Here is a 22,215-nt window from a genome sequence, read left to right on the forward strand (position 1 = left end):
CATTTCCCTAGTTAACTTCTAGATAAGATCACAGATCATTCAGGCAGATGGGCATGGAGTAACTAAAAAGGCACATGTCAAACATAAATGTATGACAGAATATGTCTGCTTTTTCCAATTTTTTTGCACTGAAGTGCATGGATTTGAATTTGTTTCATAGAGTTTCTATGCTTCATATTTTTTTATTTACAATAAAACAAAACAAGTGGGTTTCAGTATTTTTAGGAAGTGTGTAAATTACCGTATTTTTTGCTCTATGAGACTCACTTTTTCCCTCCTAAAAAGTAACGGGAAATATGTGTGTGTCTTATGGAGCGAATGCAGGCTGCACAGCTATCCCAGAAGCCAGAACAGCAAGAGGGATTGCTGCTTTCACTGCGCACCAATCCCTTTTGTTGTTCTGGCTTCTGGGATTCAGAATATTTTTTTTCTTGTTCTCCTCCTCCAAAAACTAGATGCATCTTGTGGTCTGGTGCGTCTTACAGAGCAAAAAATACGGAATTTCGCTACTATGTTGTATTGATCAGGACGTTCAAAAATAAATCCCACCGCACTCAGTGGGGCTTCATTCCTACTTGCAATGCGTTTCGGATCACGTCCTCAAAATACCTTTTCCTAGGAAGGTTTTATCTTGAGGAACTTTGGGCAAAGATTTACCTCTTTCGAAAGAGATTGGCCAAATGGTTCAGGAAACATGTGGCAGTTGCTGGGCTGGCCCACCCGTGAGCTGAGGCGACCCTCTCAGGTGGCTGGATCCACAGGGGCAGCAGATCTGGCCTCCAAGGACTGCGCCACCCATGGCTGCCACCGTGGCAGTGAGAGCTATGCCATGCAACTTGGAAGCCGTCTCTGCTGTGTCTCTTTAGCCGCCCTTCATAATGCCATCTCTGCAGCAGCCTCTTGGCAAATAGGAGGCGCTTCTGGTCTCCTCCCACTATTGTTCCCGATGTAGACCTTTATTTTGCCCTTGTTCCTGATGTACCGTATTTTTCGCCCTATAGGACACACTTTTTCCCCTCCAAAAATGAAGGGGAAATCTGTGTGCGTCCTGTGGGGCGAATACAGGCTTTCGCTGAAGCTTGGAGAGCGAGAGGGGTCAGTGCGCACCGACCCCTCTCACTCTCCAGGCTTCAGGAAGCTATCAGCTAGCCTGGGGAGCCCGTGGAGTTCCCGCAGGGCTCCCCACGCTGCGGATAGCAGCCTGCCGCCCGGCGTGCGGGGCGCCCTGAAGCAGAGCGCCCCGCGCGCGGGGCAGACACCCGCAGCCTAGGGAGCCCTGCGGGAGTTCCTGCAGGGCTTCCTAGGCTGCGGATAGCAGCCTGCTGCACAGAGCGCCCCACGCTTCGGGCAGACATCGGCCAGCCCCACAAGCTCGGGGGACAGCGGAGAGGCGCAGCGCCGCCATCCCGCTGTTCCCCGACCTGGTTTTGGGGGGGAAATAAAGGGGGAAATTTTCCTTTATTCCCCCCCCCCGAAAACTAGGTGCGTCCTATGGGACGGAGCGTCCTATGGGACGAAAAATACGATAGTTCTTCACTGGTAGAGGGTCCCCCCTCTTGTGGTTCCCATCAGGTGCCAAAATGTCTTGGGCAGTTGTAAAGGTGTGCAAGGACTCAGAACGACTTGTGTCCTACCTGTTAATTGTGTGAGCAAGATGCACCGGAAACAACAGATTCTTTGGCTTATTGGGCTGTTCTGGTTTTTATTTTGATTATGTATTTTTTGTATTGTAGTTTTTATCCTGAGACCTGCGGGTATAGGGTGGTATACAAATTTAACAAACAAACAAACAAACAAACAAAGAGGCAATAGATATATCCTTGCTCTCGTAAGTGGAAGTCGAAAATGGAAGTGAAAATGGAAATGACTCACCACTGCCTAGACTGATTGGGATACATTTTCTACACAAAGGAGTCTGTTATAGCCTTTGCCTCAGGTACACATTGAGCTGGTTCAGATGATCATATCACAAACTTAAAAATTGAGATTTGAAAAACAAAAACAAAAAAGTTTGCCTTCTTCACTCCTCCTTTTTTGTGAGACACAATTAAATTGGGAAGTTTCAAAATAACCATAGTTTTCCATTTGATCTGAACTGAGAAACTGTGGCTGCCAACTTCAGAACAAGCCAGAAGTTTGTTCAATATTCTGGCTTGTTTTGAAGCTATTAACCAGAATTTCTAAGTTTGGACAAAATGGGAAACTGTGGTTGGTTAATTTCCTGGTTATGTCATGGTTTCCTCAGAGGGAGGGAACAAAGCGGATATGAGCACAGGTGAAAGGCTCATTCATATCTTAGCTTGTTAAGCAGTCATCTGATCTAACTCAATGCAATGCAGTTGTACACCATTGGTCATAAAATACTTGTAAATTAGACTCTTGCCTCAGTGTTCTGAGAAAGCATAAGCTCTTCTCCTGACAAGGACAGGTGTCCTCTGGACTTGCCTCTCATGCTTTTTGATTACATAGTGGCTGTCACAATGGGGATTTTGGCATTTATTTGATTAGCTTTTCAACATGATGATAATTGAGCTAATCTCAAAGTAAACTTATTCCTCTCTACCCCTTTCCCACATCTGTTGTGGGCTTCTGCTTATTGTATTGGGGAAAGTAAACTGAAAGATATTTTTAAAACAATTTGATTATTTGTGTAGGGAATATCCACTGGGCCCAGGGTCCAGTAATTTCCATCTTTCATTGGTTGGGGACAAACATAATGCACTCAAATGCTGCTTAGAAAGTTTCACATGATATTTAGGCAAATTAAGATAAGCTAACAAGCAAATCACCTGTGTGCAGTCGCCTTCGCCTTAATGTGAGTCGGGGCTTAACACACCCACCCACCCCACCCCCTATAACCAGAATGAGACAGACAGTAGATCAGTAGAAATGAAAAGATAAACAGTTATCCAAGCCATTAAAAATCCCACCCCTTAGTTCCACTTCCTTGACCAATTTGAGCCTCAGTGGCCAGATTCAGCCCCTGGCTTCTGCAAGAAGGGCTGGGAAAAACTCCATACCCTCCAACATTTCTCCAATGAAAATAGGGACATCCTATCATCATCATCATCATCATCATCATCATCGCTCCCATCTGACTGGGTTGCCCCAGCCACTCTGGATGGCTTCCAACATACATAAAAACATAATAAACTATTCAACATAAAAAGAAACTTCCCTATACAGGGCTGCCTTCAGATGTCTTCTAAAGGTTGTATAGTTGCTTATCTCCTTGACCTCCAACATTTTTCTGATGAAAATAGGAATGTCCTAAGGAAAAATGGGACATTCCAGCATCAAATCAAAATCTGGGACTGTCCTTGGACAATAGGGACACTTGGAGGTCTGAGACTCCTGTCCAAGAACCTGGTGACCCACTGCCAGATAGCAAACACACTGTAGTGAGTTAGATGGACAGTGGTCTGACTTGGTCCAGGATCATGCAGCTTCCAGTGTTCCTGATCATCTTTTGCGCCATGTCTCGCCAGATGCTCAGCTCAGTTGTTCTGGAGCAAGACTTTATTTGGACATTTCTGTCCTGCTCTCCATCCTAAGATCTCAGGACGGAGCACAATTATTCATTCCTTGGCTTCCAGGATTCTGTCAGTGGTGAGATTGGAAACAACTTTTTGGGCTTTCACCTTCCCCCTTACAATGGTCATCTTCCTTCAGGCAATGGTAAAGAAGGTATTGAGAACACTAGGAGGATCCAAAGTTCAAACAGATAGGATCCCAATTCACTTGCTGATTTCTGCTTATGGAGAGAGGAGTCTGAGGCCTACTTCCAGTTTGGCCAGGAGTCAGTAAGTAATGAGCCTACCTTAAATTCCAAGTTCACATAGTGCGATTGTGCTAGTGCTCTAAATGTTCCCCTGGCACCTCTTTCCCAAAGCCCGGGAAGCCTCTGCCCACCTTAGGGAGGGAGGTGCAATGCTCATGCTCACGGCATTGGGACCTTGTGACATCACATGTGCGACATCCCCTCCCCCATCATCCTTGCAAGCTGGTGCCTCTGGCCCCAACTGTTCCCCTATGAAAAATTCCACTGCAAACCACTGCTGAATGGGGATGGGTGGATAGTGTTGACGGTTTTGGGGAATATGTGGGCTTCCAGATCTTGCAGAACTACAACTTCCATCATCCCTTGGCCATCAGCCATGCTTGCTAGGACTGATGGGAGTTGTAGTCCAGCAATGTCCTGAAGGCCAAAAGCAGGCTTCCTCAACCTCAGCCCTCCAGATGTTTTGAGACTACAATTCCCAGCATCCCACTGGTCCTGTTAGCTAGGGATCATGGGAGTTGTAGGCCAAAAACATCTGGAGGGCCGAGGTTGAGGAAGCCTGGCCAAAAGCTCCCCATTCCTGGTCTACAGCTTGATATTTGTCAAGTTAGGTGCCTGAAGTACAAGATGCGGTACTTCTCCAGAGGCCTAAATGCCATTTTGTGTGGCTTGCTTAATGTTTCTTCACCTGACAATTATTGCAAGGCATTAATCTTAGACTTCAGGAGAAACTCTACAGTGGATGGTTGCCAATGCAAATACTCTTTAATTCCTTGAGCAAGCAGAGACACCCTTTTATTAGGTGTTTAAACAGCTTTCTAAGGCAATTACAACTCTCTTATTTGGGGGGGAGGGAAGTGCTTACAATTAAATTATAGTATACAGAATCTGCATGCTGAAACCTACTCATCTGTGTTGTGTGGTCTCCGACTTGGCATCATAACTACACACAAGGTTAGATCCTTAGACAGTTATAAATTACTTTCATGCCCTTACCTTACAATTATCAAAACAGCGAAGCTTTCTTTCACGCACTAGGCTATTATCACACAGCTATAATTCACTTGAGATAGAAATGGTTGTTGGTTCCATCTTCCACCCATCAGATATGGGAAAGGTGGTAGGGAAAGGGGTGTTGTGCTGCCTTACCATAGAAGGAGTCATGGTTTATCTCCCCAGGAACCAAGCCCCTCCCTGCAATTATTGCAGGACCCACTTAAAAGCATTGTATCATCTGCACTGCTGGATGCCCAGATTCATTATGCTTAAAAGCAAATGGTCCACCTACTTTCTCATAGCCTTGTGTGCCAAGATGACATTCCACTTGAGGTGAGTTCAGGGCTGGATTTAGGTTTGATGAGTCCCTAAGCTACTGAAGGTAATGGGGCTCTATATGTCCAGCTGTCCTTTGTCAACAACAAATTCTTGCTGGTTTTTGTGTTGAATATATGCTATATGGTAATTTATGGACCTAATATGTATCTAAAGCCATTTGCACATAACAAATAGGAGCCTACACAACACAAAACACTGTTGCTGTATGTAGGTTTTATTTTATTTGTTTTTTATCTTATATTTTGGAAATGTACATCCAGTTTTTTCCTTAAATTTTTTTGGGGGCCCCCAAGAGAGTGGGGCCTAAGCTATAGCTTGTTTCTCTTATATGTAAATCCAGCACTGGGTGAGTCTCCCGATCCCTTGTTGCCAGATATCTAAAAACATTATGACCCTGCTTTTCAGTTTTCAAGGCAGCATCCAAATTAGTAAAACTACAGTCCAATTGCAACTATCGAAACTATAAAACAACAGAAAGCATTAGTCAGAAGCCATAAGTGTGCTTCACCTTGGCCAGTTCTAAAGTCTTCATTCATGGGTAAAGTTGGTGCATCAGCCTAACTTGAGCAAAGGCAACCCTCATTTGATACCTGGGCTTCCAAAGTCGCCGTCCTTGCTAAATAGTGTGAAATCCTTAAAATCATTTTCCCAGCTGGCTCACTGTAGAATACACAGCTCTCTTCGCTAACGTAAACAACTGTGCATTTCTTTCTAGTTTGTGCAAGTAGTTCCAAGGAACTCGAAACCACTTTCCATTGTCCGATAATGAATTCAGTATTCAAGCACAAATATGAGGCCTATTGTTTGGTGGCATAGCGTGACATAAATATTTGTTTTGATCGGGTGGTTAGCTAGAAAAGAATGACTTGCAAAAGCCTTGTTGTCAAGACATGGCACTCTTCAGGGATAATTCTTGAAAACAGCATGGTTGTGATGAGGAGGATTAATCATGGCAGTGATTTGTGCCTGAGAATCTTCCCATGGCTGTGGCAGCTGCAGCTCTGAGGAAATCTTAATTAAATTATGGTCATGGATATCATGAGCTGATATGACTGAATGATTTGGTCTAGTGCTTCTGCAAAGCTACCTTTTCCCAGGACTCATATCAGCAAGAAAAAAAGGTCAAATAACGTTGAATTATGTGTGTGTCATAAGCATTCATGTAATCATGACTTCTACTTTTAATTATTGTACTTATAGTTCTATTACAGGGGCGTGGGTGGCGCTGTGGGTTAAACCACAGAGCCTAGGACTTGCCAATCAGACGGTCGGCGGTTCAAATCCCCGCGACGGGGTGAGCTCCTGTTGCTCGGTCCCTGTTCCTGCCAACCTAGCAGTTCGAAAACACGTCAAAGTGCAAGTAGATAAATAGGTACCACTCCAGTGGGAAGGTAAACGGCGTTTCCGTCCGCTGCTCTGGTTCACCAGAAGTGGCTTAGGCATGCTGGCCACATGACCCAGAAGCTGTATGCTGGCTCCTCGGCCAATAAAGCGAGATGAGCACCGCAACCCCAGAGTCGGTCACGACTGGACCTAACGGTCAGGGGTCCCTTTACCTTTACCTTTAGTTCTATTACTGTATATTGGATTTCTGTTTCTTTTGTGAGTTGCATTGGATATTCATTTGAACTGGAGAGTCGAGTTGAAGTATATAATAATATATAATGAAATAACAACAACAATAATCTCAACTCTCAAAATTGGCTGCCATATTCAGAGAGGTTCCTAACAACAAGCCCAGAAACTAAGAAAGCTAAGTACTTTGACTGATGCGAGAGTATTTCAGAGCTGCAAGTGTGGTCCATTATCTGTTACGGTTTTTGAAGCTGAGTGCTCGCCTATTGCTGAACAAAGGGAAAGAGATTCCTAATATTTATGTAAGATCTATGTGTAGAGTGTTGTAGTGTAGAGAAGAGAATTCATGCCACCTCAAAGTGCACCTTACAAAGTGTTTTCAAGCAGCAAACGTTTTATTATTATTATTGGAATGATGCCAAAGTGGAATGCCTTGTGTTGTAGAAAATTGAGAGTGATACACTGTGAACAAAGAGTCACAATACTTATGAAGCTGAAAATTGAAAAAAAGAAATGTTGCCTGGTGATTTCAATTCCATCTTGCCGTTTTACAGCATCCTAAATAGGGACACATTGGGTTGAATGCCCTGGTGCAATAAAACCTATTTGACTGCATTGTACAACTGCAGGAGAAGGTACAATAATAAGTACCTGGGCAGAAAAACTGTATCTTCCTGAAGTCTTTTGTCTTATTGCTCTAATTTCTAAGGGAAGCCTTCTGTTAGAAGCAGATATTGTCATTCTACATCTCTGAGCATTCTACTCGTAAACTTATATACTAATAGTGAGTTCATTTCCTCAAGTGCCAATGCTTATACAGCCAGCAAATATTCATAATAAGAGAACTGTGCAAATTGCAGAGCTCAAGTTGTTAAAGAGGAGAACAGTAGGAGTGTACAAGATTACCCAGGTGGATACAGTAGATGATCTCCCATATTCTGGAGCCAGTGGATTGAATCTGGCGAAAGACATTTCTAAATCTCGTTATGTTTCTTAATTGGCATATCAAGGCCAAGACGTCTGTGTCACCAACAACTGCATTACGAACTACCTTTGTTAATTATGCAATTTTCACTGTCGACATGCTTTCTGCATTTAATTTTCCTCTGACCTCATTGCTTACAATCCACTCCTAACCTGCCACTCCCCTGACCTCTGATCGATTGCATCACGGCTGCTTACTGAGAAGGAGAGGAGGGAGGTGGCTGCATAGTTGGCAAGGTGCGAAAGCCCTGGCAGGAGCACCAAACTGGCTCTGGTGGAGAGCTTGCACCACTCTGACCTCATAGTTGCGTCACCCTTCCTGCTCTGCCTCTGATAGGCAACAAGAGGTCAGGTGGGTGCCAACCCCCACCATGCTGTCCACTACTGCCTTATATAAAAGATTTGTACCTGAGAAGACAAATCAGCCTCTCACTGGGCTATTTCTTGCCTGACATCATGATAGGCCTGTTGGTGATGTTTTTATCAAATCTATCAGCCACTAAGTGACAAGGGGTATGCATACAGGTTATTTATTTATTTGGATATGTCTGTCCCACAGTACTAATACATAGCAAGTTTCGCTACTGCGTTTACCAGCTGAGCAATGAAATTCTATTTGCATTTAACCTGATATAGCCTTTTTATAGACTCTGTAATAATATTTATCTTGCTGAGAGAGAAAGCTGTACAGGTAGGTTGGCTCTTTGAAATATTTAAGGTGTTCTCCATCAGCTACCTTTGCACTCCTTATCTTGGCAATTTCTCCTTTATCAAATATTTACGTTGTCAACATGCCCCTCCTTGTCTAAATACAAGTATCTCCTTTGAATGGGTGATACAACATTGCACTTACCTTATTTCAGCTAGTTTGACTTTAAGCCAAATTCAGCCGGCCCTTCTCTGGTGAATAGGAGGAGAATTATAGGAATGGTGTCATATCTATCAGCTGCTGCATATGAGGCAGCAAGCCATATTGGGTTACTATTTTGCTCTATGCTTGAGACCTAGATTTAGAAATTTACTGTAAGCCAATTTTAAAACTTTTTTCTTTATTAAATTTCTCTTGCTCTGTAACTATAGCATTCTTGAATGCCTCTCAGCTCCTCTTTCCTGCATGGGTGGTTGCTGGTTGGTTCCCTCTTTGTAGCCACAATTGCTTATTTATTTATTTTGTTGTTGTTATTCCAATTTATTTTTTAAAAAAATTATAACGCCAGATGAGTTGTCCAATGCATTTCAAACAGTTCCCCCTCTATCAGAAGGTACTGCATTCCTATATCCACTTATATGGAAGCAAGCCCTATTGAATTCAGTGAAACTTCCTTCAGAATCAACATGCATTGAGTTAAACCACAGAAGTTCAATTCACCTCTGATGAAGGCATTTGTGAAGATTGTTTAGCAGTTTTTTCTATTTCAGCACCTGGTTAAAGTTCACCTATTCCTCTTTTTCTGGCTGGCTTTTTGCTGCGGCCATTAAAAGGATTCAGTACACTCAGTACATAAGGAATGTATTTTCGGTTCTGTTTTCCTCAAACTATGGGTTGACGTCACTTGGATTTCTCCCAAGATGACCACATGGGAGAACATCTGAACTGGCTCCTTGGCCCACCCTAATCTGTGTTTAAGTTATTAATTGGGCCTGCTCTTCCACTCCCCCTCCCTCCAGCACCATAAAAGCTAAGGTTGTTTTAAGCCACTGAAATTAGAAAGGAGTCAAGTCAGGCTTCTCCAGCCTGACTACAAATTCTACCATCCTTGATTATTGGCTTTGCTTTTTCTCTGGGGGTACTCAAGGGTAGGTGGCGCTATGGTCTAAACCACTGAGCCTCTTAGGTTTGCCAATTGGAAGGTCGGCGGTTCGAATCCCCACGACAGGGTGAGCTCCCATTGCCCTGTCCCAGCTTCCAACCTAGCAGTTCAAAAGCACAGCAGTGTGAATAGGCACTGCTGTGGCGGGAAGGTAAACAGCATTTCTGTGCGCTCTGGTTTCCGTTACGATGTCCCATTGCACCAGAAGCAGTTTAGTCATGCTGGCTATATGACCGGGAAAGCTATCTGTGGGCAAATGCTGGCTCCCTCGGTGTCAGGATGCTGTCAGCGGCTCCAAGCTAGTTGCCCAGAAAAATATAAAGACAAGGAAAAGTTTCTTACTGTCCTTTTTTATTTTGATCTTTACAGAGAGAGGCTATAGAACCCAGCCTCTTGGATAATGGTGTTGTCCCAAGTGACTCTTCACACCCCGTCTCTCCCATTCGTCACTTCTACGGGTGCTGCTATGCGCCCTCTGTCTTTGAGCTCTTTGCTCTCCTACTTTTAAGGCTCGCCGGGTTCTGGGAGATGGAGGGTCTGGAATGCTTTCTAATGACACCGTGTCAGCCAGCTGCCACTTCAGTTCTGCCTGTTCCTCCTCTCCCATTATTTCCCAACTTTTACCCTCATCTGCCTCTGAGCTGTGACCTCCTGCAAACCACTGTTGTAAATCTATACTGTCTTCTTCCTCCTCCTCCCCGCTGGGAGGGTCAGGATGGGGAGGCGGTCTCCACCATTCCTCGTCTGCCCAGTCCCTGACACTTGGCCTCAAAGTTAGATGAGCGCCCCAACCCCATAGTCACCTTTGACTGGAATTAACTGTCCAGGGGTCCTTTACTTTTTTTTTTTAACCTTACTCAAGGGTAGGCAGTACAGTCATACCTTGGTTCTCGAACAGAATGCATTTCAGGAGTTTGACTCCTGGAACTGTTCGAAAACCAAGGCACGGCTTCTGATTGGCTGCAGGATGCTCCTGCAGCCAATCGGAAGCCACAGAAGCAATGGACGTTTTGCTTCCGAAAATTGTTAGAAAACTGGAACACTCACTTTCGGGTTTTGATAATTCGGGAGCCGATTTGTTTGGGAGCCAAGGTGTTTGAGATCCAAGGTACAGCACCTTAAAAAAACACACAAAATGTTAAAACTTCGTGGTGAGTATTGGCACCTTTTATTCTTAAAAAAAAAGGCACTTGATGGGACCGAAGGGAATGTAAAACATCTGTAGGATTCTTGGTTGGGAAAGCCTCAGTTAAGTTATTAACAGCCCCGGAAAGGGGAAACCCACAACCTGAAAATGCAAAAAGCTGTTAATATAACAGACATGACCATAGCATCCCTGGAAAGGTCATTACAGCCCATCAGTCAGGGACTGTGCTTATGGCACCTATATGCTGCTCACACACAGAAGCAGCCAAGGCACTCAAAGAAGGCAGTGGTAAGATTCCCCCAGCACACAACCCTGCACAGGCAGCGTCCTCCTTGTTGAGATTTCCATTCCACCTTAAGGAGCAGACGTGTGGAACTGTTGCGTGTCACATGTCTGTTTACATTCCAGCACAGCTTGCTGGGAACTTCCGTTGTGTGTATAGCTTTTGCTCTCTGAGAAGAGGGAGAGAGAGAGACGACATGTTTCTTTGTCCTGATTTATGATTAATAAATCTGTAGTTGTAGTATGCTTCCACAAGCCTCACACCTATTCTGTGTGCGCAGTTCGATCTGCTGATAGTGTGCCCTGGCTTTGAAGCCCGTGTTGCTGATTTATGTCGGAGCAGATGAGTCTTCACAGTGAGATGGCTGGAAGGAAATGGCCCAGCTGGGCCTAGCCAGCTGGCCTTGCGGCCCTCTGCATGTTGACACTCCAGAGCAACTGTGGCACAGAGGAAAGGGGGCTTTCATTCTTCTCCCATGCTCTTTCCCCAAAGGAATTCATACTCCCAGGCTTATTAGTTGTGGACAGGAAAATATACAGCTACCGCTGTTCCTGTCCTGCCTCCTCACTTCATGGCTAAGAGCAGAGTCTGGGTGGATCTGGGAGTGATGTCTATTGGAGGGACGTCATCACAGAGTGACAACCTGAATCCCACCCCTCCTCACCCCTAGCACTGTGGCTCCAATTCAAATCACCTCTGAACCAGCTTATTGCCCAAGAAAAATATAATGTTAGTATATCCCATCACAGAACTTTTGTACCATGCCAAGTGTAGCCCTAAATCATGCAACATCTTTTTTTAAAAAAATTCAAATTTCAAAATTATCCCAAATTTTGCACGGCGCTGCTAATAAAGCCATAGCTAAAAATGACTGAGTTTTTCTTTTTCTTTTTCTCATTTTGTTTATTTACTTACTTGAGTCTGGGTGCTTGGCTTTTGTTTCTTTTTATCGCAAACATGGTGAAAAGAAGAAGGAAACAACATCTGCTCACGTGAACAACAAGAATAACCCATCAATCCTAATTTAAACAGGCACATTGATCTATGCAGTCCATCTGTCCAAATAGATAGCCAAACAAGCAGATGATAACAAGATTATATGTTCAAATGCAGAAAGGGGAGTAAGATATTCAGACCTTTGAGTAACGGATGGCGAGCATTTTATCTTTCCGGTCTTGAAATAATGTTTGGCTTCATCCACCAGTACAATTTTTCTCTTTCTCTTTTTGTTCTGAAGGTCTTGGGACGGAAACCAGAACTTCGTGAGGGTGATGATAACGATGATGAGGCTGCTGATATTACCAACAGGAAAAGTGCCAAACTCTACATGGTACGAGCAGAATTGCCAGCTTGCTGCAGGGCTGTTTCTGAACAGAACCCTGTTTCAACTTTAGAAGTCATGACAATATGTGTTTGTTTGTTTTTTAATTACTTGAATGCAGATTTGTAGCTGATCTAAATGTGAATGTCCTGCATCCTTAGGTATCAGACGCCAGTGGATCCATGAAGGTTTCGATTGTTGCAGAAGAGAATCCTTTCTTGAGGGCAATGCTTTTGTCTGAAGAGTGCTTTATACTGGATCATGGAGTAGCTAGGAAGATATTTGTGTGGAAAGGTATGTGGCAAATCTCTTTGCTTCTCTTTTAACATTACAGTATTATAATTTACTATTATAATCAACAAAGGCTTCTGGGAGTTTCGCTCTCCTTTCGCCATTGTAATTTTTCCTTCTGCTTTGTTTTAACAAGGTAAAAATGCTAATCCAAGTGAGAGAAAAGCAGCCATGAAATCGGCTGAAGAATTCATTCAGCAAATGAATTATCCTGCCAACACTCAGGTATACCTCTGCAAGGAACAACCGTACTTTCCGTTTTTCCCCAAGTAAACTCCCACAGGTGACTATGGTCACTTCCAGATGACCTGTTTGTCTGTTGTTCATCCTAATTTGTTTCCAGGGAGGCTAGATGATGTTGCTTCAATTGATACCTCACACTTTCGGGTGCATTTTCCTTCCACTTTTCTTGTTGCAAAAGGTGTGGTTTTCCAGGGGTCGGTGGGGAGCATTTTTGTTGTGCAAGAGCACCAATTCAAATTGAATGGTGCAACCTGAATTTGCTGGTATGTGGATAAATCACACCAGAAAACAGTGGCAGTCTGAAACTACCCTGAGGATAGAAGTGCCATGGTCAGATCACTTCCTGGTGCAACTGGACTTCTCTGCGACCCATCCCCTCTGCAGGGAGGTGGGACCAATTCGGATGGTCCGCCCCCGCCACTTAATGGATCCAAATGGTTTCCAGAGAGTGGTAGGGGATGCTTTATCCCATGTTGATGGCCTTTCAGCTGATTCCCTGGTGGCCCGCTGGAATGCGGAGTTAACCAGGGCTATTGACTGTTTGGCTCCGAAGCGCCCTCTCCGATTGCATGGAGCCCGGACAGCCCCGTGGTTTTCCACGGATCTGAGGGCAATGAAACAATCGTTGAGACGGCTAGAGCGCCGGTGGCGGATAACTCATTCCGAATCTGACCGGACACAGGTTAGAGCTCAACGTCGAGCCTACCAAGTGGCGATAGCGACGGCGAAGAAGAATTTCTTCACCGCCTCTATTGCATCTGCAGAAAACAGCAGCAGGAGACTTTTTCAGGTGGTTCACAATTTAGCGGAACCACCTGCAACATCGGGGCCCAGTATGGGCCACATGTTCTCCTGCAATGATTTTGCAAAGTTTTTTGCAGATAAAATCGCTCAGATTCGGGAAGAAGTAGACTCCACCGTGGGAGCAGGGCCGGGGCGGGAGAGTGCTAGAGTTCTGTCTAGTCAAGTTGAGTGGGATCAATTCCAATCTGTTACCTCCGAGGATGTGGACAGGCTGCTTGGACGAGTGAGACCAACCACCTGTCTCCTGGATCCTTGCCCATCCTGGCTTATAAAAGCTAGCCGGGAAGGACTGGGCGATGGGCTTCGTGGGGTGGTGAATGCTTCCCTCCGTGAGGGAGCCTTCCCAGACCCGCTGAAAGAGGCGGTTATTAAACCGCTTCTTAAAAAACCATCTTTAGATGCGGCCACGATGGCCAACTATCGCCCAGTCTCAAATCTTCCATTCTTGGGCAAGGTGATTGAGCGAGCGGTTGCCGAACAACTCCAGGCACGCCTGGAAGAAGCGGACCATTTGGATCCCTTCCAGTCGGGATTCAGGCCTCATCATGGGACTGAAACTGCCTTGGTCGCACTGGTTGATGATCTCCGGCGGGCTAGAGACAAAGGTGAGAGCTGTTTCCTAGTTCTGCTGGATCTCTCAGCGGCGTTTGATACCATCGACCATAACATCCTTCTGGACCGTCTTGAGGGGCTGGGAGCTGGGGGCACTGTCATACAGTGGTTCCGCTCCTTCCTCCTGGGCCGTGTTCAGAAAGTGGTGGTGGGGGATGAGTGTTCAGACCCCTGGGCTCTCACTTGTGGAGTGCCTCAGGGTTCTGTCCTCTCCCCCATGCTTTTCAACATTTACATGCAGCCGCTGGGAGAGATCATCAGGAGGTTTGGGCTGGGTGTTCATCAGTATGCGGATGATACCCAGCTCTACCTCTCTTTTAAATCAGAACCAGTGAGGGCGGTGAAGGTCCTGTGTGAGTGTCTGGAGGCGGTTGGAGGATGGATGGCGGCTAACAGATTGAGGTTGAATCCTGACAAGACAGAAGTACTGTTTTTGGGGGACAGGAGGCGGGCAGGTGTGGAGGATTCCCTGGTCCTGAATGGGGTAACTGTGCCCCTGAAGGACCAGGTGCGCAGCCTGGGAGTCATTTTGGACTCACAGCTGTCCATGGAGGCACAGGTCAAATCTGTGTCCAGGGCAGCTGTTTACCAGCTCCATCTGGTACGTAGGCTGAGACCCTATCTGCCTGCGGACTGTCTCGCCAGAGTGGTGCATGCTCTGGTTATCTCCCGCTTGGATTACTGCAATGCGCTCTACGTGGGGCTACCTTTGAAGGTGACTCGGAAACTACAACTAATCCAGAATGCAGCAGCTAGACTGGTGACTGGGGGCGGCCGCCGAGACCATATAACACCGGTCTTGAAAGACCTACATTGGCTCCCAGTACGTTTCCGAGCACAATTCAAAGTGTTGGTGCTGACCTTTAAAGCCCTAAACGGCCTCGGTCCAGTATACCTGAAGGAGCGTCTCCACCCCCATCATTCTGCCCGGACGCTGAGGTCTAGCGCCGAGGGCCTTCTGGCGGTTCCCTCATTGCGAGAAGCAAAGCTACAGGGAACCAGGCAGAGGGCCTTCTCGGTAGTGGCGCCCGCCCTGTGGAACGCCCTTCCAGCAGATGTCAAAGAGATAAACAACTACCTGACATTCAGAAGACATCTTAAGGCAGCCCTGTTCAGGGAAGTTTTTAACGTGTGATATTTTACTGTATTTTTGGTTTTTATGGAAGCCGCCCAGAGTGGCTGGGGAGGCCCAGCCAGATGGGCGGGGTATAAATAATAAATTATTATTATTATTATTATTATTTATATAAGGCCAGCCACTGGTATTATTATTATTATTATTATTATTATTATTATTATTATTATTATTATTATTTATATACCGCCCTATACCCAGAGGTCTCAGGGTGGTTCACATAAAAGGATCACAGTATATAAAATTAAAATAAGAGCAATAACCCAATAAGCCCCCCCCCAAAAGAGCTACATTTTAAAAGGGTATGGGATGTTGATCACGTCAACCAAAGGCCTGGTTAAAAAGGAACGTTTTTGCCTGGCACCTAAAGGTGTATAATGAAGGCACCAGGCGAACTTCCCTGGGGAGAGCATTCCACAGACGGGGAGCCACTGCAAAGAAGGCCTGTTCTTGTGTTGCCACCCTCCGGACCTCTTGAGGAGGAGGCACACAAAGAAGGGCCTCAGAAGATGATCTCAGTGTCTGGGTAGGCTCATATGGAGAGAGGCGGTCCTTGAGGAATTGTGGTCCTGAGCTATTTAAGGCTTTATAGGTCAAAACCAGCACTTTGAATTGGGCCCATAAACTAATTGGTAGCCAGTGCAGTCTGACCAGAATTGGTGTAATATGCTCAAACTGTCTTGCTCGGGTGAGCAACCTGATATAGGGGGCTGAGGTAGAAATGATGAGGCCAGTCTAGGAACACTCTCACTTAAGAGTTCAAGTAGACTCCCCCTTCTGATATGGCAGCATGTTAAGGAAATACACCATTGTGAAAAAGTGGCAGAACTGTAAACTGGGGAGGGGGAACCTGCAGCTTTCCAGAAGTTGCAGGACTGTCATGATCCTTAATCACTGGCCATACTTTTGAGCCCTTGCTCCTGCCTGGTATATATTTAGAGATTGGGTTAACTGGCAACTGTTTTGCTTCTCCCATACATTAGCACACAGCGGGTACTCTAGGAAGGAAGGAGAGCTGTCAGTTATAGGCTTTCCAACCCTTTGCTTCTTGGTTTCAGATTCAGGTTCTTCCAGAAGGAGGTGAAACACCAATCTTCAAGCAGTTCTTTAGAGACTGGAAAGATAAGGATCAAAGCGATGGCTTTGGAAAAGTGTACGTCACAGAGAGAGTGGCGAGGATTGAGCAAGTTGAGTTTGATGCCACCAAGCTGCACGAGTCTCCGCAGATGGCAGCCCAGCACAACATGGTTGACGATGGCTCTGGGAAAGTGGAGGTATTTATTGACATCTAGCTCCCCGGTTTCTCTTTTAGCTGCTGTTCTGCTTTATGGTCGTAGTTTTGCAGCACAGTCGTACCCTGGATCCCAAACACCTTGGTACTCAGACATTTTAGCTCCTGAACGCTGCAAACACGGAAGTGAGTATTCCGGTTTGCAAATGTTCTTTGGAACCCGAACGTCCAACAGGGCTTCCGCGGCTTCTGATTGGCTGCAGGAGCTTCCTGCAGCCCGTTGGAAGCCGCGCTTTGGTTTCTGAACGTTTTGGAAGTCAAACAGACTTCCGGAACGGATTCCGTTTGACTTCCAAGGTACGAATGTACTTTGTACCTATTTTCCCCATTCCCATACAAATACATCTAGTACATGGTTTTATGAGGGTGGGGGCTAGATTGTGTATGTGACATACAACTGAGTCTGAGAAATACCTGGAATCCGAACCCTGTACATGGGGGAAGGTCTCCTTTGAATGCAGAATCCACTGCAGTTGTGGAGAGGTTCTGTTCTGACTTCTGCTTTTAGCATTGTTACAAAAGTTGGGTGCCTCCCCCCAATCTTTGCCAAGCAGTAGCAAGAGTCCAGGGCACTCCAGGCACTCACCCCGGGGTCTGTGCTCCTTTGGAGAATCAAGACATGGAGGAGTACGTTATAGCTTTAAGAAATATGCTTTGTTCACCTGTTTACACCTTCAGTTTACATGGGGGGGGGAGTCCAGATCTTACAGCATGGTCATTTCAAGACAGGCTTGGACCCCACATCAGTGTAGCCCTGGAGCCCAAGGCATCTCTCCCAGCAGACCTGCAGCCAGCCTGCCCAAGATGGATCCCAGTCTCTCTTCTTCCTCCTTCTACACAGCAACCTTTGCCAAAGACTCCCTTTCCCTGTCACCTCACAACCTTCCAAACACCTAGTCTCTGTTCACACCTCAGGACAATGGGGAAAGGACAGTTCTCTTCTATTGCCTGTGGCCTTGTATTGTTTCTTTAATGGGTCTTGCTCAGCCAGGTCATTTTGCAGACACAACCTAGGAATTCCTCTGCAGCTGGTATTCCTCCTTTCAGATCCCAAATAATCAAAATCCTGCCATTTATTGATTTCTAGGGGGTACCCAAAATTATAACAGTATTATACTGGAGCTTACTATACTTACATTTAGGGGAATTAATGTAGCTCAGTGGTAGAGTATCCACTTTGCCTGCAGAAGGTCTCAGGTTCAATCCCTGATAACGATAATTGATTGTGATGCCTAATAGTGATAGAATACATCTCATGGCCTTTTGGACCTACTGTTTACATGGGAATTGATTGCAGTGCATGAAAGCTTCAGCTACAATAAATCAGATTAGTGTTTCTGCTGCAACTAGCACAGCTAACCAGCTCTCTTGAATCTGTCACCTTATCAAAATGCTCTGTTTTGAGAATTCTGCAAATGCTCTTCCCCCGTGACATCTTTCATGTCTTAGATTTGGCGCGTCGAAAGCAATGGCAGAATCCCTGTGGAACCTCAGAGCTATGGGCAGTTTTATGGCGGAGATTGCTACATCATACTGTACACCTATCCCAAAGGACAGATAATCTACACATGGTATGTTTAATGGAAGCCATGCTGCTTCTTAGCTTACAGTACTGTTGTTTTTATCCTTGATGTATTGCAAGAAGCCTCTCTTCCCCTTTGGGGGCTGCAAGATGTTTTGGTGCCAGGAGCAAAGGGCAAAAAGATCCCTCCCCCATTCCATAACTGGAAGCTGATTGGACTGGCAGCTGAATCATCCTCCCCCCCCCCCCGAATCTGCCACCTGAAGGAGCCACCTCACTCTGCCTGATAACATTGTGCCTGCATCAGGCCTTCAGAATCGGACTGAGATGTGCTTTAAATAGCTAAATCTGCAATAGGGACACTCCAACTTTGGCTTATGGGAAGAGCCCTCCTGCCTCAAACCGTGGGGCATAACCCAGTTCTACATTCTAGAGCGAAACCTGAAGGGATTGACCTGAGGAGTTCTTGGATAGATGAGTGATCACCTAATCCATGATCTCTTCAGGTCTCAAATGCTCCATACTTAATCCTGCCCCATCAATAACCTCCCTGAATCTTTTGGATGGGGTCGGCTACTCATTTTGGGGGTAAGCTTTGCAGTTCCGAAGGCAATTGCGGGTTCTCCCAGCTGGTCACCTCTGCCACTCCCCTGTGCTTTGACTCCTATAGTCGGGAGCTTCACGTTTCAAAGGGGACTTGTGTTTTAACTGCGTCTTCTCCATCCACAGGCAAGGAGCTCATGCCACCCTAGATGAGTTAACTACTTCGGCGTTCTTGACAGTTCAGCTCGACCGGTCACTAGATGGGCACGCAGTCCAGGTTAGTGCCTTCCTGATAAACCTGAAAATATTGATGGTGCAAACAGGAGGTCACAGAAGCAACTTGAAAGCTACATTCTATTTCTTGCATACAGCGGTTCTCAACCTGTGGGTCCCCAGATGTTGTTGGACTACAACTCCCATCACCCCTGAGCTCTGGCCTTGCTGGCTAGGGGTGATGGGAGTTGCAGTCCAACAACATCTGGGGACCCACAGGTTGAGAAAGGCTGGAAGCCCATGCTCCCTATTGTCCTCCAAATGATTTAAGGGCAACTATCTGTGAGCGGGAAAGACAAACACACACACCCTGTACTTGCGGGAGCTCCTGTGTCTTTGGAAACCCCAGAAAAGGAGGGTATAGGAGCCTTTGCCATTGCAGGTTGTGACTTGTGGACACACGGAGGGAGATGCCCACTTCTGTGTGTTCCCCCTTCATTGCATATTTAGTTAAGCCCTATTCAAAAACAGGATCACAATTAAGGCTGGGGCGGGAAGAGAAATTCCATTAAGTTCTCATGTAAAGTCGGACCTAATTTGCACTTTCTGAAACAATATGCGAAGTAAAATACAGTTACCCTTCAATGACACAGTTCTGCAGCCAAATAATATAAACAAAAATGCATTTGTAGTGTAGAAGGTTAACATAGTTGCTTATATTACTGAAAAGAACATGCGGAAATGCGTTATATTAACAGAAGCCGCTTTGCAAAAATGTGCATATTAGGCAAAGTTGCATACAGAAGGGTGTCAGGAGAAATCCACAGTGCTGATGAGTTTTTTATGAGGGCTTTTTGGAAAAACAAAATAGCAAACTCATGTGGAGAACTGAGCTTCACACTGGAAAAAATGAGAACCTGAGAGACACCAAAACTGACCTTCTATCCTTAATCACAATACACTCGTGGTGCAACTATATTTTTGTCACTAGATGGCACTGCAGGCTACATTACAATAAAAGGAGGCTCTTGAAATATTGTTTATCTTTGTAAGTAGTTCTGCACCATGTTTCCCTGGGAGTCTTTGCTGGACCTGCAAATGATTGCCTTCTTCGTTACACAGGCAATTTGTGGTGTGTGAAGCTGATTTCATTTGGCCAACTCCTCCCTTGATCATACCTGTACATCCCATTGTCAGAGCAGCCTCAATTGCAACCACCTGCAAGGAGTGCAGGACGAAAAATTGGCTTTCAAGTCCTGCACGGGTTGTGGGGAGGTGGAAGGAAGAATTTCCTGCAGTCTGCGGAGATCTGAACAGTTTCTCTTGATCTGAACAATTACCAAGTTGCACTGAGGGGGAATAATAATATATAATAATAATTTATTATTTATACCCCACCCATCTGGCTGGGTTTCCCCAGCCACTCTGGGCGGCTTCCAACTGAATATTAAAAATAGTACAGCATTAGACATTAAAAACTTCCCTAAAGAGGGCTGCCTTCAGTTGTCTTTTAAAAGTAAAATAGTTGTTTATTGCCTTGACATCTGCTGGGAGGGCGTTCCACAGGGCAGGCGCCACTACCGAGAAGGCCCTCTGCCTGGTTCCCTGTAACCTTACTTCTCACAATGAGGGAACCGCCAGAAGGCCCTCGGCGCTGGATCTCAGTGTCCGGGCTGAACGATGGGGGTGGAGACGCTCCTTCAGGTATACAGGACCAAATGCTGCACTACAGAACGTGGACTAAATTGTGGAGGGCGCCAATGAGATTGTGACTGACATGGATTACTGTCTGCCTCTGTGCAGGCTGAAATGCCTATTGTGGTGGGTTTGGAGATTCCAGTCCCTTCCCCCCTTCTCACCTGTGAGGAAGGTGGGTTCCTGATCTCCTGCCCCTGCTATCCTGTTCAGCCGTTAGGGCAGGTCTGTTCCTTTTGTGAGCAGTCAATCCAAACGCAGCCTGCCCACTCCTGCCTAGCATTTATTGTGGCCTGCCCTCCTCTTTTTGTAGTCCTAGGCAAGCCAAACAATGATCAGGTGCATACATGGACTCTAAGGGTGGAGTTGCAGGCTGACACAACTCTTGTACGTCTGCATTAGGACTTTGATAAACCCCCTTGCAAAATGCCAAAGGAAGCCATTGTGCTCTTTGGCGCTTGTGCAAGAGAAGCGCCACATGTTCAGACCACATCCAGAACATGTTTAAAGCATGTTGCTTCCCCACCAACAGTCCTGGGAACTGTAGTTTCTTAAGAATACTGAGAATGCTAGCTGTAAGGGGGAACTATAGTTCCCAGGATTCTGGGGGTGGGGAGCAATGTGATTTAAATGTAGTTTAAATGTAGTGCCCATGGTTAATGTCCACATGCTCCCTAAGGAAGGAGTTCTTCAACCACCACCCAACCCCAATTCCATCCATCCGTAGTTTGCTTCTCATCTGTTGCCTGTGTCTTTTCCTTCCTGCACTACCATTAACAGGCATGGGGGGCGCCTTTTTAATTTATTCCCTAGCATGCAGCCTTCCAGAGGCTGCGTGCTGGGGGTGGCTGGAGCCAGAGGCAAAAATTGGGTGGTAGCACGGATGTGACTCTTACCTCGGTACAGTAGGCTGCATCCCAGATACACCAAGGTCGGAGGTTTCTGCGCACAGTCTCCTTCCTTCATCCCAGAAAAGCAAGAGGTGTTATCATGGTTCCAGCTTGGAAGTACAACCACAAAAACAAGCACCTTGTTCACCCCTGTCTCCTCTTCTGCTGCTGTTTCCCATGGGTCAAATTTTAGATTGTAGGCTCCTCGGGGCAGGCTTACCTATCCTCTTGTATTCTGGTTAGGTGCTGGGAACATTGATGGCACTTTATAAATATTAGCAAGGACCAAGTCTTTGACACATGGCAGGTTGGGTGCCTCAGAACAGGCCGTAAGAGATGCTTGCAATTAACTTGCAGCAGGAACAGGGAACCTGCAGCCCTCCACATTTTGTGGGACTGCAATTCCCACCATCCTTGACTATTGGCCACGCTTGCTGGGGCTGATGAGAGCTGGAGTCCACCAACCCCTTCTGTGCAGCATTGGACTATCTGAAATCTCAGGTACCTGAGTGGGAGGATTCGTGGTCCATTGATGGACGTTAGTATTTCTATCCTCCATGCAACGGAGTGTTGGTGCTGACCTTTAAAGCCCTAAATGGCCTTGGCCCAGTATACCTGAAGGAGTGTCTCCAAACCCATCGTTCAGCCCGGACACTGAGGTCCAGCACCGAGGGCCTTCTGGCGGTTCCCTCACTGCGAGAAGTGAGATTACAGGGAACCAGGCAGAGGGCCTTCTCGG

General features: G+C 45.9%; 1 protein-coding gene across 1 annotated transcript in view; it reads left to right on the forward strand.

The window, feature by feature from the left end:
* Positions 1-22,215, forward strand: part of SCIN (scinderin) — a 49,304-nt gene that overhangs the window by 14,088 nt on the left and 13,001 nt on the right. The window contains exons 5-10 of the mRNA XM_053409363.1: positions 12,154-12,246; positions 12,399-12,531; positions 12,665-12,753; positions 16,381-16,596; positions 18,063-18,184; positions 18,865-18,955. Coding sequence (XP_053265338.1) covers positions 12,154-12,246; positions 12,399-12,531; positions 12,665-12,753; positions 16,381-16,596; positions 18,063-18,184; positions 18,865-18,955 — 744 coding nt within the window. The remainder of the gene's footprint in view (positions 1-12,153; positions 12,247-12,398; positions 12,532-12,664; positions 12,754-16,380; positions 16,597-18,062; positions 18,185-18,864; positions 18,956-22,215) is intronic.

This window comes from Podarcis raffonei, chromosome 12 (genome assembly GCF_027172205.1).
Source record: "Podarcis raffonei isolate rPodRaf1 chromosome 12, rPodRaf1.pri, whole genome shotgun sequence".
In the NCBI taxonomy this organism is placed as follows: Eukaryota; Metazoa; Chordata; class Lepidosauria; order Squamata; family Lacertidae; genus Podarcis; species Podarcis raffonei.